Consider the following 26,359-nt stretch of genomic DNA (forward strand, 5'->3'; position numbering starts at 1 on the left):
TCTCTCTCTCTCTCTCTCTCTCTCTCTCTCTCTCTTTACTAAAGCACTTCTACACATTTTGTGCCTTGCCGAAGTCTTTGCATGATTTTCGCAAGTCAACACATAGTTTACCTAAGCTGTCTTGTATGCCTTAAATGTTTTCTTCTCTACTGGAAGATTCTATGTACACTTAACATCCTTTGCTGAACACCCACCCCCTCCCCCCTCCACACACACACGCGCACAAACACACACTGCTTATTAAGGAATTTTGCCATTACTTCCAGACATAGGGATTAAGTACCTCACTCTTACCATTTTCACACTTACACCTTACTCTAAACACACACTTTAACTACACGCTTGAACTACACACCAAAGATAAAGTACCTTACTCTTACCTTTTTCACACTTACATTCTTACTCTAAACACACACTTAAAACACTTACAGGTATTCAGTTATGCTATCATATTGTATACTTGGTTCGTAGACTGGTAGGGTATGAAACTCAAGTAAATCTTTGGATATAAAAATACTTTCTTTTGTCACTATATTCCGAAGTTAATTCCAGAGTTTTTTGTTGTAAATTTGGAGTAATTCATATTTTGCAATGTGATTGTTAGGAGTTTCATCTTAGGTTAATATTTGAGAAGGGAACTTTTTTTAGTACTGTGTACAAAGTGAGAACTGGAGCAGTGTCTGTAAAGTATAAAAATTAATCAATGTACCTGAACAGTTTCCAGAAAACTTAAGAATTGTTGTTCCTGATTAAGGGACATAAGCTGAAGCACAGAAGCCCTCATGTCTATACACTGGAAAGATTGCAGATTGAACTGGAATTACTTAAAAATAAAGGACTCCTTGGGGTCAGCATTGCAATGCCCCGAAGGAGGGAATGCCCCCAGCAGGAGGTATACAGCCAGTCGGTTACCAGCTTTGAAGCCGACCCAAAGGGCTTAAGTTTTCTAAGCTGACAGCTGATTGGCCGAGATGGGGAAAAGCCTTATAAATATTTCTCCTGTGCTTTCCCAAATGTCTTTCAGTTTTCTGTCTCTAGGGAGGACTGTTAGACCATTTCAAATGTCGAAGAATTATGTTATTGTGCAGAAAGCCCAAGGTGGATGTAATAAGGTTGCTACTGAGACCATCCTTGTCTTACGAATACTCTTATGACTGTGTTTGTACATAAGCAAGTGCTTGCTTGGCATGTAGTGTCTTGATATGGTGTATTGAGCCTGTAGAATTTTGTACCAGACGATGTTTAATTGCCAAAAAGAATCCCTATTTCATTTTTCTATGGATAACTTGCAAGAAAATCTACGATTTTCAGACATTTTGACATTATGTTCTCTGTTTTCTTTTGAGATTTCATGAAAGATTTTCTCCCATGTCTTTTTATGGAACTTGAGTCGTATTAAATCTCGTAGAAAACGAGGAACATTAAGTAACAGACTTGTGGTTATGATATATATTTTCGAATGTATTAATCATTGTTCAGTTGGATTTGTAGATGACAAAAGTCTTCCCTTGGAGCTGTGTGTATGAATTTACTTCTAAACATATGTGGATAGGGGTATTTGATCTGTCTTCAGAGATACTTATATATGAAACTGACTTTTTTTGGGGGGAGGAGGGATAGCTGACTAAAATTGCAAAAGTACTTTATATGCATTACTTTAAAATCTTAGATTATCATCTAAGAAAAGTTCAATTCTGGGGAATTTGTATTCTGAATTGTCACATTTTGCTTAAAATTTATTTATTAGATTCTCTTATTTCAAATACCATTTCCTGGCCTAATTTATGTAAATTTGGTGATGTACTGTGGAAAATTCTAACTTTCAGAACGTCCTTTACCTGGGTTAGAGAATTTATTTTCGTGGGGAGAATGTCATTTTTGCTGATGCTAGATTCGATTAATGGTGTCACAAGAAGCGTTTTCTTAAGTACTGAATATCATTTATAACCTACCAGATGTCAACTCTTCTAAAGTAAGTTTATCAGAACACTTGGAAAGTTAAAAGTTTTCCTTTTTGTCACGTAGCTAACAAAACTTTTAATTATATTTCGGACACATGCTGTCGTTTCAAAAGGGGGTACCAGCTTGGGACTTAAATACCTTCTCGTCTTAAACTTGACATTGCATTCGTGTCATTGAAATAAAGAAGGGATAAATACCAATACGGCCGTTTTAGAAGTATGTGGGAGAAACCTTACAAAGTCCATAACATCGTCAATTAATTAGACAAAACTGGGTGTGTGTTAATCTTGCAAGAATGTTTATTAAAGGCCTTGGCCTAAATGGACAGAAACCATACTATTTAACCTGGCTTTTCACGCGATTAATGTGTAATAATGTGGCCTTTGATGTGTTTGAAGGTTATAAAACTATGACCTAATGCCTTACTCAAAAGACTTGCTGAGATTTTGAGGCTATGAGAGGTAATAGACACGTTAAGAACAAAATTTCCTTATTTATCTGGGAGAGGAAACTGTTTCTCATTTTTAGGTTACCTTTCTAACATAAAGCTTAATTTATTCCCATGGAAAGTTTGGTTAAAATTTAGATGAATCGGACACCTTAGAGAGGCTACTTGTCATTTCTTTACAGAAATTTCCGCACACTTTAATGCAAATTTTTGAAATGTTTACGTCAGTTTATTATGGTTAAATGGCTTCAGCTGACAGGTTTCCCCATAAGGTGTTTAGACAGAGAAAGTGTTGTAGAGCATAGGTTTGCTGAGCTTTGTGTTGGCTTTCAGAACGGGAGATGCGTGTCCCTGATGTGAGGTGCCTAAGTAAAGGTGATATAGTACTGTCTGGGCTATTTTGTTGCTGAGAGAATACGTGATTAGAGGACTTGATTTTATTGCTATGTGGACATTCAGATGTATAACTGGTGTAGCCTTTTCATTGCTCCAGAATTTGTCTAGGCAGACCTTCCTGGGTCAATGTACCTTGTAGAAGTCACTAGAATGTCAACTGATTTTACAGCTGATGTACCTGATCTTGGGTAACTTTAGACACTGGTCTTAATGTGGTTAGAAATTTCCTTGGTTTTGTAATGATGTGCAACTTGCCTTTCTAGATATCAGGGGAATTGTGCAGAGGTTTTCACAGTGTTATGGCAATGTAATTCAAGAAGCCTACTGATATGTAGTTTAGGAACAAGTCCTTTTCTATCATGCTGGTTTGTGACTTAAGTCCTTGCTCGTGATTCCTTGGGATTCAGTGTTATTCCACTATTGTAAAGGTTTGGAATACGAGACAGATCGAAGTTTGGTGTTTTTAAAGTAATGCCGAGAATAAGTATGGATAGTGTTAAGCGTTGTACTTAATTTTTTCAGTTTGTAAAAGTAGATATTGGTGTACAGGACTGGGATAGTGATTGTGAAATACACCATGCAGAACTTTTAAAAACTGGTTTATGACAATGGAGTATGAAATACAGACAGAATTAGTCTGGGATACTGGCACTGAACATTGAGATAGCGTGTGTGATAACCTGGAATTTTAGTTACACTGGAGTTCAGACTTCAGGCCTTGCTTGTGATAATCTGTGAATATCTTTTTTTTAGTGTTCGATGATAGAATCAGGATTCATCATCATTAGTAGGCTATCATCTGAATACGTGATGCAAAGTTTCAAGCACAGGATATGCTTGCTGGTGTTTGAAACTAGTCCAGGATTTAGGAAAAAATCATTTGTTCAAGATCAATTAGGATTCAGGAAGACACTACTTCTGGCAGATTTTGGTTCCGTGTCTCTTGGTTTATGATAGTTTTGGTTTTAGAAAGTCTTTTAGTCTGGAATACTTTCAAATTTCACTGTCTAAAGTTTCGGGACGTTGGTTGTGGCACTTTTTCTTTCAGGAAGTTTGTTACTGCGTGATACTTTCACTTTTAGAAAGTCAATTGATCTGTGAAACTTAACGCTGATACAGTCTAATTCTTCGTGGTACTTGGCTCTCAGAAAGTCTGCTTTTGATATTTTTAAATTCAGGAAGTCTCTTTGGATTTGGCTTCTACACTATTGTGTGATACTCTCTCTAAAGTAATTCTGGTAGTTTATGCCATATTTTTATTCAAAATGTCTGTGTGTTGCTTGTACTTTCATGTAGTCTGTAAGCCTATGGCTGATTTGCCTTCAGGATGTCTGTTAACTTTAATGGCTGTGCCTTTACAGAATATATTAACTTTGTTACTAGGGCTTTCAAGATGTCTGGGTTTGTAAGTTTCTGCCGAAAAAAGGCTTGTTAAATTGTTTGCTGTTAAGTCTGTTCCATTGTGATTTTCAGTGATAGTCTGTTAGTTAAAATTAACTTCTTATCCTTGGAAGTCTCGCTAGTTTGTATATTTTGATGTAGAAAGAAAGTCTGCCAGTTTGGAAGTTTTGGGCTAGAAAATTTAGTAGTTCGTTATTTTTTGGGGGGGCGGGGGGGGCAAGAAAGTCTGTTAGGGAGTTTGGTTTGGCTGTGAAGTCTGTTAATTTATGTTGTTTTCCCCTAGAAAGTATGTTAGTTTGGAATTTTTGGAGCTATAAAATTTAGTAGTTCGTGGTTTTTGGGTGGGCAAGAAAGTCTGTTAGGGAGTTTGGTTTGGCAGTGAAGTCTGTTAATTTATGTTGTTTTTCCCTAGAAAGTATGTTAGTTTGGAATTTTTGGGCCTATAAAATTTAGTAGTTCGTGATTTTTGGGGTAGCAAGAAAGTCTGTTAGGGAGTTTGGTTTGGCTGTGAAGTCTGTTATTTTATGTTTTTTCCTAGAAAGTATGTTGGTTTGGAATTTTTGGGGCTAGAAAATTTAGTAGTTCGTGATTTTTGGAGGGGGTAAGAAAGTCTGTCAGTAAGTTTGATTTGGCTGTGAAGTCTTATTTTGTACGTTTTTCCCTAGAAAGTCTGTTAATTTGGAATTTTTGGGCTACAAAATTTTGTAGCTCGTGATTTTTGGGGGTCAAGAAAGTCTGTTAGGGAGTTTGGTTTGGCTGTGAAGTCTCTTATGTGTTTTTTCCTAGGAAGTTTGTTGGTTTGGAATTTTTGGGCTAGAAAATTTAGCAGTTCGTGATTTTGGGGGTTGGGGGGGCGCAAGAAAGTTTGTTAGTTTGGTTTGACTGTGAAGTCCGTTATTTTGTCTGTTTTTTCCTAGAAAGTCTTGTTAGTTTGGTGTTTTCTCTGCCAAAAAAGTATATATTATTGTTTTGGAGACACTTTTTATTAGAATACCTATAAGTCTGAGAGCTGCTCCTAGGCTTCATGTGTCGCTTAAAATCTCTCTATATTTCGTGAATTTTATGCTCAGGAAGCTTTGCTCCAAAAGTAGGTCATTTCAAAGAAGTTTTTTCCTTTTTTGCCTGGAGGGGGCGTCGATTTGGGAGAGATTTTGGCTAAAATGTGTGTATCCTTGGAGGAGACTGTTAGTTTTACTTGAGAATTTTTATTAGGGAGGTTTTTGCCCAGAAAATGTGTTCAATGGAAGCGATCGTTTTCCATTGTGATAGGTCTTGAAAGTTTTTTTTGCCTGGGAAGTGTTATCAGTTCGGTAGGTGGTTTTCGCCTAGAAAGTGTTAGTTCGGGTGAGTTTTATTTTTTATTTTTGTGAAGGTCTTTTGATTCAAGGGAGGTTTTTGTGCTGGCTGGAAATGATTAGATATTGATTTTTTGGCTTGAAAATGTTGATTTGCAAGTTTTATACACACTGTATCTATTTAATTTTTTCCTTTGGTTAGGAAGTCTTTAAGAAACTTTCTTTTTATGTTTTCGTTTAGTTTGTTAGTGTGGGTGTAGTTTTTCCACAGAAAATGGAGTTCATTTGCCTACAAAGTTTGTCAGTGTGGGAGCCAGGGTTGAGTTTGCCCAGAAAGTGGAGACTCGTGGTATTTTCACTTGTTCTTCAGTTTCTGGCATTGAAAGTCGTTTTTCTTTTTTATGTAGAGTATTGTTTTTGTATAAAAACAGTCGGTTCGATGGAGATCTTTGGCTACAAATTGTCAGTTGGGTTTTTTTTTTACACAAAGTGTCGGTTTTTGGGGCCCTAAGATATGTCAGTTCTGGTGTTTTTTTTTTTTTCCTAAAAGAACTCACAAGAATAGAAGTTTAGTATTTTCTTTAAAGAACATTTTGATTATAAAGGATGACCACTTCGCCAAGAATAAGATCAAAGGTAAAGATTTAGTTTGCCCTAAAAGCTGACAAAAAAAATATAAGTTACTGAAACCAATAGTGTGGTATTAGCATTTTAAAGGCATCTTGAGGTATAAAGTCAAAACTTAAAAGAAGAAAACTTTTCATGAAGTTTTTCTTTACCAGTATTCATTCTTTGGTAGTGATTGTTACAACGGTAGCCCTGTTGTAATGGTTCATATGAAAAGGCAATGTCCATTATTCTATAGCCCTGTACTGATGATCAATACAAAGTTGCATTTTTTGGTACCTTGCAGCTCTGTTCTAGTATTTAAAACTGTCATTTTAATATGTTCTTGTGCCCTACTAAACAGCAATTTTCATTTTTAGGCAATTTTTGATAAGCAAGGCAAAAATGATTTTTTTTTATCAATTTGGTGAGCTATATGAAACGATTTTTCTTAATCTTTAGTCCTGTCCTGGAGATCAGTACAAAACTGCTTTTCAAAGTCTTGTTAAAACTGAAAGCAGAAAGAACATTTCTACATAATTACCTGGCAATGGGGTGGATTTTTGTAAGACGTATCTCACATAACCTAAACTGGCCGAGTGGTCCACGTGTACGGTGAAGGTTGACGTTAGTCCGACCTGCTGTCCTGCTGGGGGAGGAAGAACGGGGCAGGAGGATAGTAGCTTTGCACGTCTCTGACCATTTACCTGACTCAATCACTTACATTGAATGGTGTTAGGCCTATAAGACGAAGTGGTTTGTTTTGGGAGGGGGGATGTGCCTCAAGGGGCGCTTGTTCCACCTGAAGGTATTTGGGTCACTTGTCTGCTTTTGGAGAGACTGTGTGTGTCTTGATGTAATTAATTGCTTTTGTTGTAACAGACTACAGGATGACTTGTAATTTGAAGTAAATAAAATTTATTAGATTTTCTTTGTCTTTTTGTGAAATAACTGTAATTCTCTTGCTCAGACATCTGAGAATATAAATAAATATTCCATTCTTTTAAAATAAACCTTGTAGACGAAATTATCACGTAAACTGAAAAAGCACCAAATTAAGAAATTTTGGTCCATGTTAGGTTAACAGGCTAAGCCTAAAAAATGCAATTGAAATAACTTTAGACTGCGAAATTTTTAAGAATGTAAAGTAAGCACATTAATAAAATACAATGCAGCAAGCATGTGATTTTGAAGATAGATTCAACTAATCAGCAAAAAATGCTGTCTAAATACAGAATATAAGCAAAATTATTTAATGTGTGTACATTTCTCTAGTAAAAAAAAAATGTCCCTCTAATCGTGAAACTTGGCATCTTTCAAGTTATAATTAAACAATGTATCATCAAATTGACATGGAAAAAGGTTAGTCAGGCAAAGGTGTTTGAAGGAATGAAACCTAATGATAAAAGTATTAAGTGAAAATGGCTCATTTCAGTATTAAAAATTTCAGCTAAATGGAACTAACTTGAAAAATAATCAAGGAATCTGAAGTCACTCATATAGGGCATTTCCACATTGGCTGGGATGTCACAGGAGCCTATTTTCAAGATATTTCAGCACTTTTCCGTCAAATCTTGATGTCAAAATGACAATATTTGTGTCAAATTTAAGTCTCCCATGTTTAAAATCATGATTAGACTTCAATTTTTCCGCCATTATTGAAATCTTTATATCAAATTTGACGTCAGAATGCTAGAAGACGTCAGAGAACAGACGGTGTGAGACCTTTAAAATATGCTAAGTTATTTTAGTAAAATCTGTATTAAAGAAAATTGTCAGTTTTATATATAAATATACCTGATAATGAGGATAAAATGGCCGTATCAATTTATATTTACAAGTAAAATGATCCTGTACAGCTCTCAAAGTCAAGAATTCTGTCAGGCACAGAGTCAGTGTCAGATGGCTAAGACGTTCGAGATTATATTTGGCTTCGTTACCGCCTTTTGCTTATTGTTCCTGCTCGGTTTTCTATGTGGGTTAGCTAAAAGGCTCACTTTCCAGTTAAGAAGACGTTAGAGAAACTCTTGGTTTCGAAAGCTCAACGAAAACGGAAAGCAGAATGTCAGAGTGTACGTTTACACCCAGTAGATTTTTTCCAAGTTATCCATAGAGGAACTGGACTTTGGATTGTTTTGGGCTTTATACTTAGAGATGAAATTCTGGCGGTACAAATCTACGGGTTTAACACCCCATGATTCATCAGACCCTACAAGTCAAGCAAGCATTTACTCGAGTACGAAATCACAGCCTTTGGAGCAAACGTAAGCTAAGGCTTGTTTCGTTGGTAACTTGACCACAACCATCTTGGGAGATTCTGTCCTTACGTTTTCTTTGACATTTGAAAGGGTCTATGTAACAGAAAACTGCAAGACATTTGGGAAAGCACAGGGGAAGTATTGAAAAGCCTTTTTCCCATCTCGGCCACTCAGCTGCCAGCTTAGAAAACTTAAGCCCTTTAGGTCGGCTTCAAAGTTGGTACCCGACTGGCTGTATACCTCCTGCTGGGGGCATTCCCCCTTCGGGGTATTGCAATGCTGGCTCCAAGGGGAAAAAAAAAAAAAAAAAAAATTTTTTTATCACCACGAATAACCTTCCCTACCTTTGAAATTATCTCTTGGATATAAATAAAAGACTGTCCGGTTATCTATTGTTTTTATTTCCACTCTATATTCTACATTTTATTTTACATATACTTACGTCATCAACTATGACGTCACAACCTTACTATACAGCTTTTGTGAATGGAATGTTGTCGTCACAACCAATGACGTCATCAAATTATTCATGCCCTTCTGCTGGGCCATTCTCTTTGATGACTTCATAGTAGTACTTATACATTAGTCTTTCTCTGTAAACCATTCTAAAGGACCATTTTCTATCGATAATCTTGCGTTTTGCAGGATAGTCCTTGGCCATTTTTACCTGAATAGGTCAATATCTAAAAAAGATTTTTAGGCCTAGTCTATCTCATTAGTTCTCGAGTACCTTCATTTAAGCCATACCTCTAAGGGTGCGTCCACATGATCAATTGATTTTAATTTAACAAACCTTTTTAAAAAGTCTCACGTGCCATTTACGCAAGTCATCTGTGACTTTGGCACGGCTTCTGGTTCACCTTGAAGTCTTTGACCCTGAGAGAGAGAGAGAGAGAATTTCACCACACCGAATTATTATGAGAAATATTGGGGGGGGAGAGAGAGAGAGAGAGAGAGAGAGAGAGAGAGAGAGAGAGAGAGAGAGAGAGAATTTCACCACACTGAATTATTATGAGAAATATTGGGGAGAGAGAGAGAGAGAGAGAGAGAGAGAGAGAGAGAGAGAGAGAGAGAGAGAGAGAGAGAGAGAGAGAGAGAGAGTTTTACCACTGAAATATTACAAGAAATATTGGACACACACACAGAGAGAGAGAGAGAGAGAGAGAGAGAGAGAGAGAGAGAGAGAGAGAGAGAGAGAGAGAGAATTTCACCACACCGAAATATTATGAGAAATATTGGAGAGAGAGAGAGAGAGAGAGAGAGAGAGAGAGAGAGAGAGAGAGAGAGAGAGAGAGAGAGAGAGAGAGAGAGAATTTCACCACACCGAAATATTATGAGAAATATTGAGAGATAGAGAGAGAGAGAGAGAGAGAGAGAGAGAGAGAGAGAGAGAGAGAGAGAGAGAGAGAGAGAGAGAGAGAGTTTTACCACACTGAAATATTACAAGAAATATTGGACAGAGAGAGAGAGAGAGAGAGAGAGAATTTCACCACACCGAAATATTATGAGAAATATTGGAGAGAGAGAGAGTTTTACCACACTGAAATATTACAAGAAATATTGGACACAGAGAGAGAGAGAGAGAGAGAGAGAGAGAGAGAGAGAGAGAGAGAGAGAGAAACATGGGTTTAAAAAAAACACACACATTTATTTTAAAAAACACTGAAACTCCTTAAAATGAAAATAACAATGCACTTGACACTTAACATCCCAATCTCTTTTTTGTATTCTCCAAATGAACTTATTCTGCCATTTCAAAAATATTCACAAAAAACACAAACAAAATCAGCTGTTACTTAGTGAAATGTACTTACATTCTATAGAGAGTAAATGATATATTTATAAGTGTACATTTTACATATATATTGAGTATTTTGGCCATTAACGCCCTCTGCATTATGCGATCATAACCTCCAATAACTTTCTACATTTAATATAAAATAACCCTAAGGAAGTGTTAGGCATATTTCTCCTAGTTAGTTTGCACTGCAGTACATAAGTTCAATTCCCCATTATACAAATTTTATTGCCTCCTAGTGCTAGAGAGACTTCAGAGGAGACAATTGTCCATCTGGTTTTGCAAGAGGAAATCAGCAGTAGACAGTCTTTATAAAGAGGCATCTGCGTGAAAATACCAGGCAAAGAGAGAAGTTCTTCATTACTAACAATCTTCTAACTCTTTATATGAAATGGTCCCTTAGTGCTAGAAAGACTTTGAAGAGGCATTTACATGGAAGTACCAACCCAAAAGTGAAGTTCTCCATTACAAACACTCTTTTAACTCTTTACATGAAATGGTCCCTAGTGCTATAAGAATTCAGGAAAGACAATTTTCAGTCTCGTTCTGTAAGAAGAAAATCAACAACAATCTATAAAGAGGTATCTACATGAAAGTACCAAGCTAAGAGAGAAGTTCTCCATTACCAACAATCTCTAACTCTTTATATGAAATGGCACCTAGTGCTAGAAAGACCTCAGAAAAAACAATTTTCAGTCTCGTTCTTTAAGAGGAAAATCAACAAGAGACAATCTATAAAGAGGCATCTACATGAAAGTACCAAGCAAAGACAGCAGTTATCCATTACCAACTATCTTTCAACTCTATATGAAATGGGCCCCCTAGTGCTAGAATGACTTCAGAAAAGACAATTTTCAGTCTTGTTCTGTAAGAGGAAAATTAACAGCAGACAATCTTTATAAAGCAGCATCTACATGAAAGTAACAAGCAAAGACAGAAGTTCTCTGTTACCAACCATCTTTTAACTCTATATGAAATGGGCCCCGTAGTGCTAGAAAGACTTCAGACATGACTACTTTCAGTCTCGTTCTGTAAGAGGAAAATCAACAACAGACAATCTATAAAGAGGCATCTACATGAAAGTACCAAGCAAAGACAGAGGTTTCTCTATTACCAACTATCTTTTAACTCTATATGAAATGGCCCCTAGTGCTAGAGACTTCAGGAAAGATAATTTTCAGTCTCATTCTGTAAGAGCAAAATCAGCAGTAGACAATCTTTATAAAGAGGCATCTACATGAAAGTACCACACGAAAAGAGAATTTCATTATAAAAATTCTTATAACTCTTTTTGTGAAATGGCCCCCTAGTGCTAGACACAGACCATCTTTATACAGAAGCATCTACATGAATGTACCAAGCAGAAAAGACCCTTTTAACATATGTTCATGGACCCAAAGGGTATCTGACACTGTATTAAGAAAACGAAAGTGTTCAAGACTCTTTGTACAAGCGAGGGTACTATAGAATAATATAAAAACTTTAGGGAAGACTATATTATTATTATTCATATGCAACAAGTCCACCACAGGGACCATTGACTTGAAACTCAAGCTTCCACACAATGTGGTGTTCATTTGAAATCATAGTCTTTGGAGATGTTAACAAGGAATACAAAAAGGAAGGAACATGAGAACTGCTATCTGAGCTGAACCTGGTCTTAACAGCAGAGACAGACAGAGGAAGAGGCCTGGATGTTGAAGTGGAATGGAGAAGAATGAAATCAGTATCAGTATAACCAAGTTTATGGATGAATGGTAAAGGACAACATGAAAATATCTGGCCAGGAAAGTGGTTGTGCTGATGCTGTGGAACGAAATAATATGAATAGAAGGTAACTAAAGAATTTTTGCAAGGGATGCTTCGGACCGGTGATGCTAAAATAACAGACAAGGCCACAGTGATTCACAGGTGATGAGAATGGAAAGGGGGGGGGGGTTGAATTAAGCCCAAAAATTAGTATATTTGGAAATGACAAAATGGCTGGATGAATGAAAGCACATATGAATACCAGGAACATGTGGGAATGCAGACAGAAAATGCCCACAACAGACGAGAGCTTAGAAAGAGCTCAAACCTGTACAGCAGAGACCAGATAAAAAATAAACATGATGATGATGAGACTAAGTTCATACTTATGACGAATTACATTCTCAATAGAAGTTAATCTTCTTGACTCCATCATGAAACATATACCACCCATGAGATAAATCATGACTCTTCAATGGTCCTATGAAACCTAGTTCACAGAGAGAGAGAGAGAGAGAGAGAGAGAGAGAGAGAGAGAGAGAGAGAGAGAGAGAGAGAGAGAGAAAGAGAGAGGTTAAATCATGAATCCTTCAATGATCCTATGCAAATCTAGTTTATGAGAGAGAGAGAGAGAGAGAGAGAGAGAGAGAGAGAGAGAGAGAGAGAGAGAGAGAGAGAGAGAGAGAGAGAGAGAGAGAGAGAGAGAGAGAGAGAGAGAGAGCAGCAAGGTTACTAGAGGCAGCAAGACTAAACGTAGACAAAACTTATTCTGAAAATGGGGAAATAGGCTAAACAGCAAATATAAATTATAATAGAAAGTTACCACAAATGATAAATCTCACACAAACCAAAACTGCATTAGGATTATAAGACTGGACTCTTGCAGAGGAAAAGTGCTGAGATACGACTTGAGGATGGCAAAGAGGAAAGTGTGGCACTTAGTAATAATTCTGCTGCCGTACATAAAATTTAGACCAAAGGCAGAGCTCTGGGATCTATCGGGTCAATCAGTTCTGAAAGCGAAACTAAGAATAAAAAGGCTTTCGAGATGTAACAGGAGGAAAACATTGCAGTTGCACTATGAAGCAATTGTTTAGGAAAGTAAGATGGAAGAAAGAGAATATGAATGAAGATACAAAAAAAGGAATGAAAGGGGTTGCGGCTATGGGCAGAAGAAACGCTGCAAAGAACCTTGAGTAATGCTTACAGTGCACTGCATGAGGTGCACTGATGGCACTACCTGCCTACAGGATCTTGGGTTGTGGCCTATTTGAAATTATTTTTGCTATGATACTTCTTACACACCGCCTCCATACCTAACACTTCCTATACGTTGGAAATCCAACTCTACTTTATTTCAAATGCAGTAAGGCCAAAACACACTAAGTTCTCCTAATACACAATAAATAAGATATATAATTTTGTATTTGCTCTACAGAGCAAAGGTAAATATTACCTCTGAATAAATCTTAATTTTGTGAAACTCCAAGACTCCAGAGAACCAATGACATTTGTATGTTGAGATCTAAGTAATCAAAATATGTATTTATGAAGACTTATTGCAACTAATTTCTTCAAAATTTAGCTTGTAAACATCTAACTTTAAAGAATGTAATATATCTGGATTCAGAGTAGAGGTTCACATTCAATACATTATAATATTTTTCTTTATCCATAATGAATATAATTACAGAGCATACTGACTGACGAATTAGATCCCTGATTATAAGCTAGGAGGTACACAACAATGACCGCATTTTTCTCTTAAAACAATAAAGAAATAATACATATATATATATTAGCCTTACAAAATCCATGACCAAATTAACCTTGTCTTTGTTTCAGGGATACAAACCTCTCATCTTCACTTGTACCTGAACACTTGGCTGAAAGCAGCAGCAGCAAATAGCTATTTCAGCTATGAAAAGATTTTGGGTTTGTCTTAAATGAACTGCAGGATTAATCACCCTCACCCTTGCCCACACGACTGGGCAAGCCCTGAAGAAGGTATAGATACTTGCCAAACACCAGCACGTTAAAGAGAAAGGATAAAAATCACAATAATAATTAGATATCTTAATACTAAGCCAGTAAAAAGGATACAAAATAAACATCTGAGAGAGAGAGAAACGGGGAAGAGAAAGTAACCATTACAATGTACTGGTATCAAGGTCAAAATACTGAACAGACAAACCAGAAGATGAGCACTATTCTTATGGAACAATCCCACAGGGGCCATTGACTTGAAATTCAACCTTCCAAAGAATATTAAGGTGTTCATAAGAAAGAAGTAACAGAAGGTAATGGGAAATACAGAAAGAGCAGATCAGTTGCTGGAAAGTAAAATATTAAAATACAAGTTGAATTCAATTCGAGTAATAATGCATTGCATCTTAGCTTTACCTTCTGAAGTTCCAAAACTTATTCTTAAAAGTTAAAAACCCAAGCACAGTCACAGATGAAATTCAAAGAAATACCAGGATCGTGAAAAGACTGAAACACTTGAAAAAGTGAGCACTCACAGTAAACACAGCAGATCAAATAAATAGAGATCTGCAAGAACGAAAACAAATGAATGTCAAATCACAATAACAGGAAACAACAGCAAAGCAGCACAAGGGAGAATGATGCCTTGTCTTCAGGGCATGAGCAGTAGGATTTTTCTCCTTTCAAGACCTCTCAAGTTGGTGTGACTGGGTAACATTACACAGAGGAAGGCTACCAACTAGGAAACATTCACACATGTAAGAAATCTGAATTAGAAATGGAATATAAAATTAGACCTAAGGCCAAGCGCTAGGACTGATGAGGTCATTCTGTGCTGAAAAGGAAATCGAGTAAAGGTTCCCAATCTGTAACAGGAGGAAGGCCTTTCAGTTGCATTATGAAACAATTGTTAAGAAAGGGTGGAAAGTAAGATGGAAGAAAGAGAATATGAACAGAGTTAGAGTAAGAGGAATGAAAGGGGTTGCAGCTAGGGGCCGAAAGGATGCTGCAAATAACCTTAAGTAATGCCTACAGTTCACCGCGTGAGGTGCACTAACAGCATCACTCTCCTACGGGGGAAAGGGTTTGTAGGAGTGTGAAATAGACACGTGAGATAAATGACTCACGGTAGCATAGGAAGTCTCACCTGTCATCAACCATTGTCTAGCTAGTGCCACCATTGCAAGCTCTCACTGGGGGCATTCAGGTACAAGCAAATATAAAATATTTGTACCCTCTACTCCATTAATAATATTATGAGACACAGAGTGCCTCCTTAGGCAATATTACAATCAACGCTCAGTTGAGTTATTAGTACCTAGCTTCTCTCCCAAATGAAAGAATGCCTAAACTGTACACATTAGCTATATCATAATAAGAAGAAAATAATGAAAGACAACTTATTACATGAAAGGCAAAATCCACTGGCACTACAACTTATTTTTCAACCTTGACAATAATTGTTATTTTTTAAAGGAAAGAATGATAAGTTTTCGTTTTTCTATTTAATGAAGGCTAAGCCAACTCTTTAAACTGTAATCAGTGATATAATGGCCTTTACTTTCAGGGGCCACTAGACTAAAGAAAAATTCTCTTGAAAAATGCAAACATTGACCAAATCTATTATTTATAAAGTCAGAACAAGAAATATCATGGCACAGCAATTTAACTGCAATTGAACAGCCCTCCAAGCCAAAATACGAAAAACGTCTCTTTCTTTTACCAAAAAAAAAAATATATTCTTGTCATTTTCAAATTAGTACGAATTTTTCTTCATCCGATGAGCTGGAACTTCGATTACTGCATGCAATGTCTGTCTGTCGTTGAGAGGTTCCCGATTCTCAATTATACCTGGAAAGCAAAGAACTTACATTAGAATGCGAACCACAACTGTCATCTCAACACTAAAATCAATTCTGGACGTGAATTCATGTCATGGTACTTTTAAACTCCATTGTATGAAAGTGACAAGAGATATGAATTTCTTCAAAGTGTATGCTGACATTACTTTAGTTATGTACTGTGAGAGAGAGAGAGAGAGAGAGAGATTGCAGGAGTATGACATATGATATGATAAGTCTCTGAGAATGTACTGAGGAGAATGTACTGAGGAGACTAAGAAAAATATTTCAAATCCATTGCTGTCACTCTGGCTCCATTGAGGTTAACTACAGGAAAGAGGGGCCTTGCTAAGTATGTATGTGTTTTGGGATCCTTGAGAAGGATTATGTGTGTCCTGCAGGAAAGCCAAGGATATCTTAGACAAATGATACAAATGGATTCCTGGACTAGATGGGTATTCTGGACAGTAAGTGAGTAAGTGCTCAATGCCAAAACGACTGAATTTGGCTTATTTTCCACGTCAAACTAAAAGGATGATGATGAGGAAGCTGCGGAAAGCAATCCCATGAGAGAGAGAGAGAGAGAGAGAGAGAGAGAGAGAGAGAGAGAGAGAGAGAGAGAGAGAGAGAGAGAGAGAGAGAGAGAGAGAGAGAGAGAGATACCCAAAATGGTTTGCTCTTATCCATGAAAACAAAGTCAATTAATTCAATCTCAATTCATCAAACTGAAAATACAGACTCTGAACAGAAAAAAATAAAACTTCTTTACAGTTTCACACTGCACAAGTGAGGATTGGATCAAAAGATGTTTATCCAATATCCATAGATCAGACACCTGGCTAAATCGAATATGACACAAAATGACTTATACGTAGCTTTCAATTTTTTGTGAAAACTGCCACAATACTAGCAATGGACCTGAAAGGTTTTCTCTTAAAAGCAGCAAAGACTGAAATATGAAAAACCAAAGACAGTTGACAACCATGTTGGAACAATAGTAAAACAACCTATGAAAAATGAATACAGGATACAAGCAGTGATACAGAAAAATAATCCTCTAAATCAGTTATGAATGTTTGTGCAGCTACTACCCGCAATGCAGAACACTGAAAAGCATGACATACTATCACCATGAATCTCATGATATATATAATGGAAATTTTTTTTACAAATTATTTACCAGAATGGAAATGAAAATGAGATATAAGCAAAAAATTGGATTTCATTGGCAAACACCAGTATGGACAACAGTCATGTAAGAGGATCCAAGAAGAGGTTATATGAAAATGTGGATTTATAGAAACAAAACAATTGTAAACATCCAAAAACATGGACAAAAATAATTACTTTTGTTGGCAGCAAGGAAAGTGTCTTGTCTTAAACCCTCTGAAGATGCTGCATAAAAACCTGTACACATCAGTGGGACAATTTCTTGTTTCTGAAAGAAAAGAATGGCTTTAAAAAGAAAATTCACCAAACATGTACAGTATCATCAAAGAAGAAAAAACTAATGACACTTGAAATATCTAAAGCCAAAATTTTCAGTTCCAAACTCTACTTTCCCTCAGTTGAGTTAGGGCAGTTATGACTACGTTTCGTGAATAGATATTAAAAACAAATAGCAATTTAAAATTTTTGGGAAAACAAACCTAGGAAACAAGGTTCAAATCTCACTTGGCAAGCACTCATTTCAGCTGTGGGCACTAGCAAGAACGGATCGGAAGAGGAACCAAGTGATGGTATACCACGTTACTGCATACCAAATGTAAGTAAAAGTTACCCTTTATTTTGTAAGCATTCGCAGTCGTTCATAAACTACCCCCTTTCACTTGTGACGAATAGCTGTTTAGTAAGAAGAGAAAAATTGGACTTGTAGTACAATTCACATTAATAATCTCAACTCAGATCCGTTCCTGTATAGCTTATTAAGTCGTGTGCGTTGTGGAATTATGTTGGAGGTAAATTGTGGCGATCAAATGTGGATAGAGTGACATAAAAATTCAAAAAGTAGGATATTTGCAGAAGTTTCATGCATATGGGGTTCATCCATGCTTAATGGGAGATTTCTACAGGTTAAACATTACAAATTTCTCTCTCTCTCTCTCTCTCTCTCTCTCTCAATCCCTAACTGGTGTGGGTGTGGGCTATTGAAGGATTGTGGGTGTAAATGTGTGAACAGAGGGTTGTGGGTTTTAGGCTGTGTGTGGAAGGTTGTGGTTGGATGGTTATGGTTAAGGGATGTGGGTGTAGGTTTGTAGGTAGAGGACCGTGAATGTAAGGTTGTATGTGGATGGTTGTGGGTAGAGGGTTATGGGTGTAAGATTGTATGTGAATGGTTGTGGATGTAGGACTGTGGATCTGAGGTTGAATGTGGAGGGTTATAGGTGGAGAGCAGGTGGATGGTTGTGGGTGAATGACAGTGGGTGGAAAGTTAATAATGGGACCGCAAATGGAAGTTAATAATGAGACTGTAAAAGGTAGGTTGATTATGAGACCAGAAAAAGTAAGTTAATTATGAGACCGTAAAAGGTAGGTTAATAGTGAGACCATGAAAGGTAAGTCAATAATGGGACTGTAAAAGGGTAGGTTAATAATGAGGTTAGGTTAATAAAGAGACCGTAAAAGGTAGGTTAATAGTGAAACTGTAAAAGGTAGGTTAATAAAGTATGTTAATATTGGGACCATAGAATGTAGGTTAATAATGGGACCATAAAAGGTAGGTTAATAATGGGACCATAAAAGGTAGGTTAATAATGGGAGCATAAAAGATAGGTTAATAATGGGACCGTAAACGGTAGGTTAATAATGGGACCATAAAAGGTAGATTAATAATGGGACCGTAAAAGGTAGGTTAATAATGGGACCGTAAAAGGTCGGTTAATAATGGGACCATAAAAGGTAGGTTAATAATGGGATCATAGACAAGTTAATAGTGAGACTGTAAAAGGTAGGTTAATAATGGGGCCATAAAAGGCAGGTTAATAATGAGACCATAAAAGGTAGTTAATAACGAGACCATAAAAGGTAGTTAATAATGGGATTGTAAAAGGTAGGTTAATAATGGGATCGTAAAATGTAGGTTAATAGTGAGACCGTAAAAGTAGATAAAAAATGAGACCACAGTTAATCTCTACTTCAATATAATATCAATGAGGTTGTGAATGTGTGAAGCCAGTCTCACATATCAAGGCTGTCAAAATCCACGAAGCCCCTAAAGGATGCCAAGATGTTTGACACGAGAGGATTGACAATCTGATGTCAAATGACCTCTTTCTGCTTAATCAAGAAATAAGAAAGCATTTAATTTTTACCTTCCCACTAATGAAAAATGGTGGCCCATAATTAGACTCCAAGTGTTTATATTCTGAGGAGCATCCACAGTCTAATGACTGAACACAGCCAAGATGAGCTGACCTCAGGAATGTATGTCACTGGGGCAATCACACTGATTTACAGGATCTCAGACCTTGAGTCTGTGTGCCATTGTTAAGAGTAAGGGTGTCTAGGATAACAAAACACATAGTATTGGCTTTACATACAAAAATGTTCAGAGGCTATGACATAAGTGGTCTGACGTTCCACATCACCTAAGAGGCTTCCTGAGAGTTACAAAAAACATGACTGATCTGTACCTTCGGCTAAGTAACACTGACCTACTAGGTTAGGTTAGGTTAGTACAGTTCCTTTTACAATAGGTTTCCTTAGCCAATCCCTCATTGAACATATGGCGCCCATATGCCTTGAGTAGGCATGGAACCATTCCAAGGTGGCAATAACAGTAACAGGTCCATTCTGCCTCCCTATGTTTTACCCCACCCAAAGCCCCTTGTTCCTGAAGAGTCCCCGATGAAGATGTGAGGTTAATAACAATTGACTGCCAATAAACACCACCACCTCCTTCATCAGCAACACGAAAAGTACAGGAAAACTCAACTTCCAAGACAATAAGACGTACGAAGTTGTTCTATAGTTTTACCCTGAAATAATACACAAATCTATAAACACAACATTAAATACCCTACCTCCCATCGATTGAGGTATCCTGGATGAGACCATGGATGGTAGTGCAGTTCCAACAATTTGAGCTGGCTGTCTTCCAGCACTGGAAAACCTGGAATAAATTTACGAAAGTCACAACAATATTCTGGACACTTAGTTCTGCTGATGACTGAAACCTTTTCCACTCTGAGTTTCGAAGGAACCAGCATAATATAAAAATGTGATTGAAATTGCATGGGATATCCAACCGTCAAAACCTTTTGTCTCACAGCATTATCTATTTAATATCACATCGTAAAATTAATCTGAGTTGTATAATTTCTGTGCTTTGGTCATTAAAGATTGTTTTTTTTCTGCTGCAGTCAACACAGCAACTTACCCAAGCAGATGTTTCAAGTTTGTCATACAGAAATGCTAGTTAACAATAACACCCTTTCAAAACTTTCAAAAGAGTTGCATTTAGTAATTAATATATATATGTATAGAATATTCACAACTAGGCCTTCGTCTTATCAATGTAATGGAAGATAATCTAAATTCACCCAAGACCCCAGTATTACATCAGGTATATAACAACTTGTCAGTTTAACTGCCAGATCTTACTGTTGTCATTGGAACATTCCAACAGGCAACTCTAAAACCTCGTTCAGCCCTCCTCTGAGATGCCTGTCCTCTATAACATCCAAACCAAACCATCTGCAACGTGTTTCATACGACATACACGTTACATTAGTTACCAATATTAAGCTCTCTCTCCTGCACTGCACCATATGCACCCTATTCTGTACTGTCAAAAAAATAATGAGACCATAAAAGGTAGGTTAATAATGAGACCATAAAAGGTAGGTTAATAATGGAATTGTAAAACATAGATTAATAATGAGACCATAAAAGGTATGTTAATACTGGCACAGTAACAGGTAGGTTAATAATGGGATTGTAAAAGGTACGGTAGGTTAATAATGGGACCATAAAAGGTAGGTTAATAATGGGACCATAAAAGGTAGGTTAATAATGGGACCATAAAAGGTAGGTTAATAAAGGGACCATAAAAGGTAGGTTAATAATGGAATCGTAAGGGTAGATTAATAGTGAGACCATAAAAGGTAGGTAAAAAATGAGACCACAGTTAATTTCTGCTTCAATATAACATCAATGAACTTGTGAATGTGTGAAGCCAGTCTCACATATCAAGGCTGTCAAAATCCATGATGCCCCCAAAGGTTGCCAAGATGTTTGACAAAAGAGGATTGACAATCTAATGTAAAATGACCTCCTCCTGCTTAATCACGAAAAAAGAAAGCATTTAATTTTTACCTTCCCATTAATGAAGAATGGTGACCCATAATTAGACTCCTAGTGGTTATATTCTGAGGAGCATCCACAGTCTAATGACTGATCACAGCTGAGATGAGCTGCTCTCAGGAATGTATGTCACTGGGGCAATCACACTGATTTATAGGATCTCAGACCTTGAGTCTGTATACAATTGTTAAGAGTAAGGTCTAAGACAACAGAACACATATATAGTATTGGCCTTGCATGCAATATGTTCAAATGATGCTTGTTACCAAAAACATTGTAAAAAGCAGATTTTATTCACCTTGTATCTACAGTATTTATTTATCATTTGCCATAATGGGACTGTACTCCTATAAATTTATCTTATGTATTTAGTTATTAAGTCCATATCACCTAAGAGGCTTCCTGAGAGTTACAAAAAACATGACTGATCTGTACCTTCTGCTAAGTAACACCGGACTACTAGGTTAGGTTCTAAGTAACACCAGACTACTAGGTTATGTAAGGTTAGCATAGTTCCTTTTATAATAGGTTTCCTTAGCAAATCCCTCATTGAACTTATGGTGCCCATATGCCTTGAGTATGCCCGTAACCACTCCAGGGTGGCAATAACAATAACAGGTCCATTCTGCCTCCCTGTGTTTTACCCCATCAAAAGCCCGTCGTTCCTGAAGGGTCCCCGATGAAGATGTGAAGTTAATAACAATTGACTGCCAATAAACAACACTACCTCCTTCATCAGCAACACTAAAAGTATATGAAAACTCAACTTCCAAGGTAATAAGACGTACGGAGTTGTTCTATAGTTTTACCCTGAAATAATACACAAATCCATGTACACAACATTAAATACCCTACCTCCTATCAATTGATGTATCCTGGACGAGACCATGGTTGGCAGTGCAGTTCCAACAATTTGAGCTGACTGTCTTCCAGCATTGGAAAACCTGGAATACATTTACGAAAGTCATAACAATTTTCTGGGCATTTAGTTCAGCTGATGACTGGAACCTTTTCCACTCTGAGTTTTGAAGGAACCAGCATTATATAAAAACATTATTAAAATTGCACGTGATATCCAACTGTCAAAACCTTTTATTTCAAAGCATTACCTTATAGTTAATACCACGTCATAAAATGAATCTGAATTGTATAATTACAGTGCCTTGGTCATTAAAGATTGATTTTTTCCACTGCAGTAAACACAGCAACTTACCCCAGCAGATGTTTAAAGTGAAGTTTGTCATAAAGAAATGCTAGTTAACAATAACACCTTTTCAAAACTTTCAAATGAGCTGCATTTAGTAATTAATGTATACATACAGAATATTCACAACTAAGCCTCTGTCTTATTAAAATATATCACAAAGTCGCTGACCATTCCCCAGAATGTAAAGGAAAACAATCTAAATCCACCCAAGACCCCAGTATTACATCAGGTATATAATGTCTTGTCAGTTTAACTGCCAGATCTTGCTGTCGTCATTGGCACATTCCAACAGGAAATTTTCCTAAAACCTCGCTCAGTCCTCCTCAGAGGTGCCTGTCCTCAATAACATCAAAACCAAACCACCTGCATCGTGTTTCATACGACATACATGTTACATTAGTTACCAGTATTAAGTTATCTCACCTGCACTGCACCATATGCCCCCTTTTCTGTATTGTGAAAAAAACAATGAGACCGTAAAAGGTAAGTTAACGAGGAGACTGTAAAAAGCAGGTTAATAATGGGACCGTAAAAGACAGGTCAATAATGAGAACGTAATAGGCAGGTTAATAATGAGACCGTCAAAGGTAGGTTAATAATGAGACCATAAAAGGCAGGTTAATAATGAGACCATAAAAGGTAGGTTAATACTTAGACCATAAAAGGTATGCTAATACTGGACTGTAAAGGTAGATTAATAATGGGATCATAAAAGGTAGGTTAATAATGGGACCATAAAAGGCAGGTTAATAATGGGACCGTAAAAAGTAGGTTAATAATGGGATCGTAAAATGTAGGTTAATAATTGGACCATAAAGGTAGGTCACTAGCGAGACCAAGAGGTAGGTTAATAATGAGACCACAGTTAATTTCTGCTTCATTATAATATCTATGAGTTTGTAAATGTGTGAAGCCAGTCTCACATATCAAGGCTGTCAAAATCCACGAAGCCCCTAAAGGATGCCAAGATGTTTGACACGAGAGGATTGACAATCTGATGTCAAATGACCTCTTTCTGCTTAATCAAGAAAAAAGAAAGCATTTAATTTTTACCTTCCCACTAATGAAGAATGGTGGCCCATAATTAGACTCCAAGTGTTTATATTCTGGGGAGCATCCACAGTCTAATGACTGAACACAGCTGAGATGAGCTGACCTCAGGAATGTATGTCACTGAGGCAATCACACTGATTTACAGGATCTCAGACCTTGTGGAGTTACTGGAATGAGTCTGTGTGCCACTGTTAAGAGTAAGGTTGTCTAAGACAACAGATGACATATTGGCTTTACATAATAATGTTCAAATAATGCTTTGTTGCTAAAAACATTGTAAAAACTTATTCTATGTATTTAGTTATTAAGTATCTGTTTAGTATCTGTTACAATAATTGGAATGAGCTCTATAGAAAAGGCAGAGGGGCCAAGAACTTGCATAACAAACTAGTGTATATACTGAACATTATACATTATACAGTGTATATATTGGATGGACTATGATATTCAGGGGCAAGCCCAAGCACTGGGTAGTGTATGTATTGTAAATTACATAAGCAGAGGCTATGAGGGTAAAACTTTACTTTAGTTGCGTGGCCTGATTCATCGCCAGTCGCCAACCGGGACAGGTTACGGCCTTTGGGGGGGGGTCAGGGCACATTGCCCTAAGTCAGGTTAGGTAGGTAAGATCTGGTTAAGTCAGGACCTGGCATTATGGGATAGGTTATGTCTATTTATGTTTGAGGAACCTGTCCCAGTCGACAACTGGCGGAAATCAGGCCGCACAACTAAAGTAAAGTTTTAACCCCCTGAGTTTATGCCTGATTACCAAATACCAAAAGTTAGATCCGTGATCAATTAATTTTAGGTAGCCAGAGTGAAAACCAAATCCTTGGCTAGTTTTTCATGGTTCCTCTAGCCTCTAAGACAAATATATGATGATGCAAAGGTACAGTAACCCCTCATTTATTCACACTAATAGGTCAAAGGCGGTTGCCAATACGGCCAAAATATGGTCAATGAAACAGTAGCTAGGCTATGCTATCTCCAGGTCAGCCCAAAGTCCTAACCTCATCCCCCGTACGGCCCTGCCTACCACTTGGGGCCTTTTTTTTTTGTACACTGAGAGCCTACTTGACTTAGGCCCAGTATATGTCGCCTACCAATTTAGTAACAACACTGTAAACACTTACGCATGTTGGAAGCTGAACACTCACCAATATTAAAGTAATTGTAGACACTTAAAACAGTATAACCACAAGTTTACTCAAACATGGAAGGAAGGAAAATAGGTCATGTACCAGCTCTCCCTATCTCCTAGTCTTAATTTGCTGGTGCTCGTTTGATTTCGTTTCATTCTGACGATTTTCTAAATGACCCCTGTTAAAGCCAAGATAATAATAAAAAAAAACTCAGTTCAATACATTGCCATAAAACCTACAAATATGTGTGAAAACTTACACAAATTTAAGGAAAACTGAAGGTTTACAGAATCTTGCTGTCGTCGTTGGCACATTCCAACGGGAAACTTTCCCAAAACCAAGATCAGACCTCTTCAGAGGTGCCTGTCCTCTATAACAACCAAACCAAACCACCTGCATCATATTTCATACAACATACAAGTTACATTAGTTACCAGTATTAAGTCATCTCACTGCACCATAAGCACCCTTTTCTGTAGTCAAAAAAAATTCCACTGATAAACAGCACCTCCATGCGTTCTTAGAATTACCAAAAAAATAAGCTAAGCTGTGTATGAATAGCCACCAAATGCTGTCTATATTTATTACTGATCACAATTCTGGGCCATTTTGGTAAGAGGGTGAATGTTTTCCAAATATTACCCAATTTCTTCGTTTAATGTCTTGAATTCATTCTACTCCCTGTCATCTGTGCCCGTCCGAGTAAATTGCAGGAATTTTTTTTTGTGGGGAATGACATTCCCACCACGACTTCCCTCTGTCTACTGTCCAACTCTGTCTCGCTGTCAGCTGTCAAACTTTTTTGCACCCAGTGCTTCTGTCTGGTAAACTCGCCCAGAAGCTTTGAAAATATGACCAAAACCTGTTCTCAGAGGTCCTAACTCTCTGTTTCGTAGACACAATAACAACGTTTAAATCCCCAATAGTGAGGACGAAGGTAGACCAATATTCTGAATGAAATGTTTAGACGCCATTGCTTCACAGGCTCCTTAAAGCGAATAATATTCCCTCTGCGTGGCCTCAACCATTACCTGCCTTTGTCCGAAGTCAGCGTTCACACATATATCTTGTCAAGGGTTTTCCCTTTCCCAATCCACTCTGGTGTTAAAAGAGCAAGTGGTCCTCTTGATGATGACGTGTTGGTCCTTTCCGTCAGTGTCACCTTCACGGATGCACCAATCTGATCTGTCAGACTGTCAACCGGGTTACCAGGGGCTTCTTCTTCTGCCAAATGAACATCAGAATCGGGGTCCACCTCTCGTTCAACACAAGAGATCAACGTCGTTTGCCCCTTCTTTATAGCCCACACATACACAAATAATTATTTACTCGGACAGAGATTAAAGGTAACACTAGATCAATCTGAATTCCGATTTAAATGATTCTTCGTTAGTCTGACAGATTTGGGAAATTTCATGTCAAAATATGGCTTCTGACGTTCATGATCTTGCAACCAAAGTTTTTTTTTTTGTATTTACTTCTTCAGAACCGAAGCCAAAGCTTTTCAATAATCTTGTGTTTTGGTTCAGTTTCACAAATGAAGCTGAAGCTTCTCAGTAATACTTCAAGAGAAAAATCAAGTTTCAGAACCAAAATTGACGTTTTCTAGTAATATTCTGGTAATGACAGTTTCACATCCTGAGCTAGTTTTCACGTAATCTTAAGTTCTGACGATGACTTTCACAAGCACACTTGATTGTTTCCCAGTAATTCTTACTTTTGATGTTGACGATTTACTCATTTGCTGTTGTTTTCAAAGTGTAGATTTTTTTAGTACTGATTATAAAACAAATTTTGGGGGACAATCTTCATTTCCTTGGCACTTCTTTTAGTACGAACACTCTTAAATATCACTTCATCTAAACGAACAAAAGACTTAGGAACTGTCATGCATAATTCTTCACCACACTAAA

General features: G+C 37.2%; 1 protein-coding gene across 2 annotated transcripts; it reads right to left on the reverse strand.

Annotated features, from left to right (window-relative positions):
• Positions 1–8,754: 8,754 nt before the first annotated feature.
• LOC136847266 (uncharacterized) lies at positions 8,755–25,445 on the reverse strand. 2 transcript variants are annotated; one of them, XM_067118793.1, is made up of 6 exons: positions 24,706–25,445; positions 21,900–21,988; positions 19,763–19,851; positions 17,088–17,178; positions 15,623–15,750; positions 8,755–9,242 (listed from the first exon to the last, which is right to left on the reverse strand). In XM_067118793.1, the coding sequence occupies exons 1-5, from the start codon at positions 24,846–24,848 to the stop codon at positions 15,656–15,658; spliced, it is 507 nt and encodes a 168-aa protein (XP_066974894.1). In that variant the 5' UTR covers positions 24,849–25,445; the 3' UTR covers positions 8,755–9,242; positions 15,623–15,655. The 2 variants fall into 2 exon arrangements, with proteins under 2 accessions (XP_066974894.1, XP_066974893.1); XM_067118792.1 differs by lacking the exon at positions 8,755–9,242 and having other exon boundaries at positions 14,918–15,750; positions 24,706–25,444.
• Between the last annotated feature and the right edge of the window lie 914 nt (positions 25,446–26,359).

Source organism: Macrobrachium rosenbergii, chromosome 16 (genome assembly GCF_040412425.1).
Source record: "Macrobrachium rosenbergii isolate ZJJX-2024 chromosome 16, ASM4041242v1, whole genome shotgun sequence".
Classification (NCBI taxonomy): Eukaryota; Metazoa; Arthropoda; class Malacostraca; order Decapoda; family Palaemonidae; genus Macrobrachium; species Macrobrachium rosenbergii.

Excerpts from the sequence above, each read along its gene's own strand:
- LOC136847266 (XM_067118793.1), bottom strand. The coding sequence starts at position 24,848 with ATGATGCAGGTGGTTTGGTTTGGTTGTTATAGAGGACAGGCACCTCTG. Across the intron at positions 21,989-24,705 it reads TCAGTTTTCCTTAAATTTGT|GTTTTCCAATGCTGGAAGAC; the intron begins GTAAGTTTTCAC and ends AATGTATTCCAG. Across the intron at positions 19,852-21,899 it reads GATACATCAATTGATAGGAG|GTTTTCCAGTGCTGGAAGAC; the intron begins GTAGGGTATTTA and ends AATTTATTCCAG.